Source organism: Anoplophora glabripennis, unplaced genomic scaffold, assembly GCF_000390285.2.
Source record: "Anoplophora glabripennis isolate ALB-LARVAE unplaced genomic scaffold, Agla_2.0 scaffold1086, whole genome shotgun sequence".
NCBI classification, from domain to species: Eukaryota; Metazoa; Arthropoda; class Insecta; order Coleoptera; family Cerambycidae; genus Anoplophora; species Anoplophora glabripennis.
In genome coordinates, this window is record NW_019417190.1 from 79,945 (window position 1) to 85,944 (window position 6,000).

A 6,000-nucleotide genomic window follows, 5' to 3' on the forward strand; every position below is an offset into this window, starting at 1 on the left:
ATTTATTGCTCCCGGTGACAAGAGGCACCAGTTTCTCAACGACTTTATGGCGACGCTAAACCTACTTGAAAACCCTTTTCAATAATTGAGGACCTTGGTGCAAGAAGGGGATAAGTCACTATTTTTTCAAAAGTGAGATATGAGTTCCACGCGCTGCAACAAAATATAAGCTAGCGTTTGGTGCAATAATGGAATAAGTAGACCCATAAACAGCAATGTNAAGTTTCGGTTCTTATCTTATTGGCGGGATCCCTGAATATCGGGGGTTGAAATGTCTTGACTATACCATGTTAATACCTAATTGACTGAATTTACAATTGTATGGATAATTTTGTGACTAAACTGAACTTACAAGTAATCCTACACCTTCCTTTTGTAACTCCGTATAGCAACAGGGGACGGATTAGTCAATCTCATTTAATCTATTTTTGTAGCTTGGAAAATCCGCCTAAAAACCAGCTATTTGATCTATTATTATTTTCCTCACAACATTCTAACAACTTATTTAAATATCGTGGAATTACTACGTCTTTTCGTATGTATTTGGCGCGTTATTAGAAATATAGATTTTCCCATCACCATGGGTTAAACCGACGCATTTAGTCGATACCAGATGCCCAACACATGGCCCTGACGATCTAAGTATACTTGTTCAAAAACAATGATAAATTTCACGAGGCCTTCTCCGAAGGACTGCGATGGTCGAGCTTTGCAAATTTATTGCTCCCGGTGACAAGAGGCACCAGTTTCTCAACGACTTTATGGCGACGCTAAACCTGCTTGAAAACCCTTAACTTTTCAATAATTGTTGTTGACTGGGTTGACCCATCCACTCCGAGAACTAACAAGTAATCTGTCACAAGTCCGAGCTTTTGTTACACGGCAAATTTTTTTGAAACTGCTATGTGTTCTAATCGTGGATAAAAAATCTCGATGGGCACAAAGTGTGAAAGTCCTTTGTTTTGAACCTATGGCCCCGGAAAGTTGGGTTTTTTTCTCCTTACACTGCATAGTAAGAACACACCAATGATTATTTTTTGTAAAATTACATTAATTATAAATGGACCTTACCCAATCGATTAAAGATGTTTTCAATCTCAGGTTCTAACAGAAAGTAGCATTTTATGGAAATCGGCACGAGGTCAACTTCAGAGGTACTATAGGGCTCAAAAAGCGCGTTTTAGAAAAAAAAATGTTTTAAGCAAAAGTTTCACATTTTTCGGTGTTGAATTGAAATCCATAATAAAAAAATATATTTTATTTGAAAAAATTGACTTCTGGTCCGAATAGGCTTAAATAACAATCTAACAGTTAAAAAAAATTAAAAACTCCTATGATACAGGGCATAGGTAAACTCCAAAAATACAGATCAATACAGAAATTTAGTAATTTTATTAGCAAACAATAATTGACTTGAACATTATGCGATTTATAATACCAATGACGTCACTCATCAGTTCAGCAGCTTATTTGCATTAGAAAATTAAAAGTGAATAGAACAAATATTTAATATTTTCGTGGTAAATACATAACAATAAATACATTTTCTTCAGGGAATGATTTTCGTGGCAAAAATTTCCGTGAGAGAAGCTACCACAATCAGAGGTACGATTCTAGAGGTCCTAGACAAGGAGGATGGAATAATCAGAGATCTGGAGGAAATAATTGGAATAGGGACCGACGTAATAATAGGGGTCCCCCCAGTCGAGAATGGAGAGGTAAGAAAATTTTCTAATAATATCAAAACATTAATTTTTTTCCGTAAAATTGTAATTATAATTTTTTGTTTTTTTTTTTTATTTTAAGGTTTTCCACTATGATCCTTTTACATTGTGATCGAATATACCAAGTTGAATAATACAGATTTCCCAAAATATTGCACATTACACACGCATCTTGTATAAAAAAAAATGGCATATTTAGGAGTTTGAGGATAAGCTGTAAATTTTATGAAGAATGACATTTTCTTACAAATTTACAATTATTAATGTCCGTTCTTCAGGGCACATTGTATGTGCAACTTTTCAAAATCTTAGGGTCGGCGACATATATTTTAATATTTTATTGAACAATAAACTATCACTATATCAGTACAGATAGATTGATAGTTCTCGTTTCTAATAAAATGATATGATATGTAGGTAGTGGCCATGATCACGGATCAAGAGATGTTCACAGTCAAGGAGGAAATTACAATAGGCATCGCCCGCAAGGTGGTAACAGGGGTCATGGCAATTGGTCTGGTGGCAACTGGAGTGGTCAGGGTTGGAATCAGCAAGCATTTGGTACTGGAAGTGGTGGATACGGGGGAAATCAAAATTGGAATAACCAGTGGAAATATGGTGGTGGTAGCGGCGGATCGGGTAGTGGACAGCAAGGATACGGGAGCGGTTACGGTAATTGGAATTATTACGGTCAATATGGGCAACAAAACTGGAATAGTCAGGTGAGTGACAATTTATCAGATTTCTAATTTCCTGTTATATGTTAATTTTTGGAATGTAATTTCCGATGTGAAATTAAAAAGCTGCTAGAAAGATGGAAAATTTTTTTCCACCTGGAAACAAAAAATATGGTGATATAGGGAAAAAAATTCTAAGAAAGATAGTGTATTTTTCCTGCGGCACATAAACGGCGAAGTTAACCTAAAAAATTCATAAAAGTAAAAAAAACGGTTTTTTGCTAATAAAAAAAAACTTGAACTCGAATCGAAAAAAGTTAAATGAGAAAGTTATTAAAAAAACCTATCGATCCGTATTTTTAAATATATCGCTTGCTATATTACTTTTCGATGATATATCGAAAAAACCGCCAAAAATCGACTTTTTGTTTTTGCTGTATTTGCAAATTAAGGTTTTGAAACTTATTTGCAGTAAATGTAGCCGTCGGCAAACAAAAAAGTACCTTTTTTTAAAATTAAAAAATATTAAAGGCTCTTCTTGCTCGACAAATAGTCATAGAGAAACGAATCAGGGCTCATTTTGTTCCTTGAGAGTTGTACTTTCATGGTAAAAAAGAGTGATGACGATTGTATTCATTTCAAATGTACAAAGATGACTGAAAAAAGTAAAAAAATTTTTGTCGCATTTTTCTTGAATATCTTTTTCGATTTTCATTTATCGATAATGTCTATTACAGGAATCGATTGCTGGCATTTTTACACGAATTTAAAAAAAAAAGCGTTGCTCTACTACCTTTTGGAGCCGAGATATATTTTTTTTTCTTCAAAAAATTCCATAGGCCGCTATTTAAGTGCTATAACGTTCATTCTCACAGAGATTGAACATGAAGACATATATTTTCAATAAAAAAAATACTGTGGTTCATTTTAGCCACTTCTGCATTTTTAATTGTGCGTTAAACCGATGCATTCGAGCGCGGCGAGAGCTAACTGTAGCGGGCGGCGGAGTGGGGGTAATGCTACTCGGCCGCTCCGAAAACTGAATTCGCGCGTTCAAAAGCGCTCTTACTTTCAAAATCTTCGTTATCTCGACTTCTGGACCACGTACAAAAGTTCTTTTGTAGTTAATCTGAGGTAACCTCAAAAGCATAATTACCATTGAAAAAAAATATCATGTAGCTGCGTCAGCGGTTGCAAAAATAAAATCTGTGGTTGTAAAAAAAAAATTTTGAAATGTGCAAGTGTTTGTTTACATTGTGATGTATCCCAATGTGAAAGTTTTAAACTCCAAACATCCAATTAGACGATGATTCTTTTGACGCGTTTGAATCACTCATTGATGCAATGAATTATGTGGAAAATGAAGTTGATCGCGTGGAAAATATAGGAAACGAAACCATGGAAGAAGAAGAAAATGAATCACAATCGAGGGAATTGAAGAGAAGAAGAATTGAAAGATAAGAGTGATATAAATAAACTGTGAAAATAAAAAATGTGATCGTCGAATATTTTTATACCACGTAATTTTCTGTACGATAAATAAATATTTTGTAATACTTTTATAACAAAAAGATATAATTACCATAAAACGTACATACTTTATTTCATAAATAATTATTGAAATTCCTTCCACAAGAGGTGAGAAAATTTTAGGCTAAAGGAAAATTAAATTTTTCAAAGGTAATTATGCTTTTAAGGCCGTCGTAAACGTCATATTTTGGTTTATCTCGTCGAGCAAAAGGATTTTTATATGTGGTCCAGAAGTCGAGATAAAGAAGATTTTGAAAGTAACGGTGCTTTTGAACGCGCAAATTCAGTTTTCGGAGCGGCCGAGTACCGTTACCCCCACTCCACCGCCCGCTGCAGTTAGCTCGCGCCACGCTCGGATGTTTTGGTTTGACGCGCAATTAAATATTTTTTTATTGAAAATATAAGTCTTCAACTTCAATCTCTGTAAGAATGTCCGCTGTAGCACTTAAATAGCGACCTGTGGAATTTTTTGGAAAAAAAAAATTATTTGAGCAACTTTTTTTTTTTAAATTCGCGTAAAAATGCCAGCAATCGATTCCTGTATTAGACATTATTGTAAATGAAAATCGAAAAAGATATTCAAGAAAAACACAAGCAAAAAAATTTTACTTTTTTCAGTCATCTTTGGACACTTGAAATGAATAAAATCTTTATCACTCTCTTTTACCTTGAAAGTACAACTCTTGAGGCAAAAAAATTAGTCCTGATTCGTTTCTCTACGATTATTCGTCGAGCAAGAAGAGCCGATTTTCGAGATGACCTTTTTTTCGAAAAATCGATCTCGAAAAATTTTTAATTTTAAAAAAGATACTTTTTTTGCTTGCCGAGGGCTACATTTACAGCAAGTAACAAGTTTCAAAACCTTAATTTGCAAGAGATACAGCAAAACAAAAAGTCGATTTTTGACGGTTTTTTCCATATACATCGAAAAGTAATATAGCAATCAATATATTTAAAAACCGAAACGATAGGTTTCTTTAACCCTTTCACTGCTCCAGACGGATTAATTCGCATGAATAGTTAAATTGGATCAGGCTGCTCAAACCGTATATATTCGCAACCATGCGCATTGTGACTCGGTTATTGCAATTGGTAAGGCGAATTTTTGCCGGCGAGCTTATACCGATTGTGACAAATATTTTTATGGAAAGAGGTACTGGTAATAATACCAAGATTGATCATGTTTCTTTCAGTTTCTATTTAGTACATATACTGTATTTTATTCAAAATAAAATCATAAAATATCGCAAATCGTAATTTAACACAACATAATGTAAAACTATAAGTGGTCTAACTGCTCCAGACGTATATATTCGCACGCGATAAACTTTCGCGCACGACGCGGTAGCTACGTTCAGACGTATTGCGCAGCGAAAGGGTTAATAGCTACAACTTTCTCATTTAACTTTTTTCGGAGTTCAAGCTTTGTTTTTATTAGCGAAAAACCGTTTTTTTGACTTATGAATTTCTCAGGTTATCTTCGCCTTTTATGCGCTACAGAAAAAATACACTATCTTTCTTAGAATTTTTTTTCCTATATCACCATAATTTTTGTTTCTAGGTGATATTTTTTGTAAATTTAACATATAACAGGCCGCGGCAGATTGATTGGACTAGAATGGGTTTTACTTTATTTACATTAAAAATTAAATAAATACTAACTCAAGTAAAAAAGAAACTAATATTAAAACAGATCTGACGTTATTTTAATAATATACGTAATATATTTTTCTTTACAGAAGTAGTCCTGTCCCTCCGAGAATCATAATCAAGGAGAATTTATTTAGTAAACCTAAAATTGAATTATAAATTCGTTTAATCTAATTCTTAATTGATTCTAATAATTTAAATGTTTTATCAGTACACTGTAAATATAAAGGGTTTTTTATATTAGAAACAACAAACAAATTTTACAAGTCAACTCAAAAAATCGTACAATAAAATTCACAAGGATGCAATACTTGGCGTGTATCCACTAACCACTTAACGAAAATTGGCATGTTTTCTATTTCGTATATATTTGAAATAAAAAAAATATTTCTTTAATTTAAAGCACCAGTTTTGTTAAA

At 33.4% G+C, this 6,000-nt stretch overlaps 1 protein-coding gene across 1 annotated transcript in view; it reads left to right on the forward strand.

The window, feature by feature from the left end:
- LOC108915303 (heterogeneous nuclear ribonucleoprotein U-like protein 2) overlaps window positions 1–5,758 on the forward strand; it is a 42,925-nt gene extending 37,167 nt beyond the window's left edge. Inside the window, exons 12-14 of the mRNA XM_018721292.1 lie at window positions 1,554–1,718; window positions 2,142–2,446; window positions 5,671–5,758. Coding sequence (XP_018576808.1) covers window positions 1,554–1,718; window positions 2,142–2,446; window positions 5,671–5,676 — 476 coding nt within the window. The 3' untranslated portion in view covers window positions 5,677–5,758. The remainder of the gene's footprint in view (window positions 1–1,553; window positions 1,719–2,141; window positions 2,447–5,670) is intronic.
- Window positions 5,759–6,000: the final 242 nt, after the last annotated feature.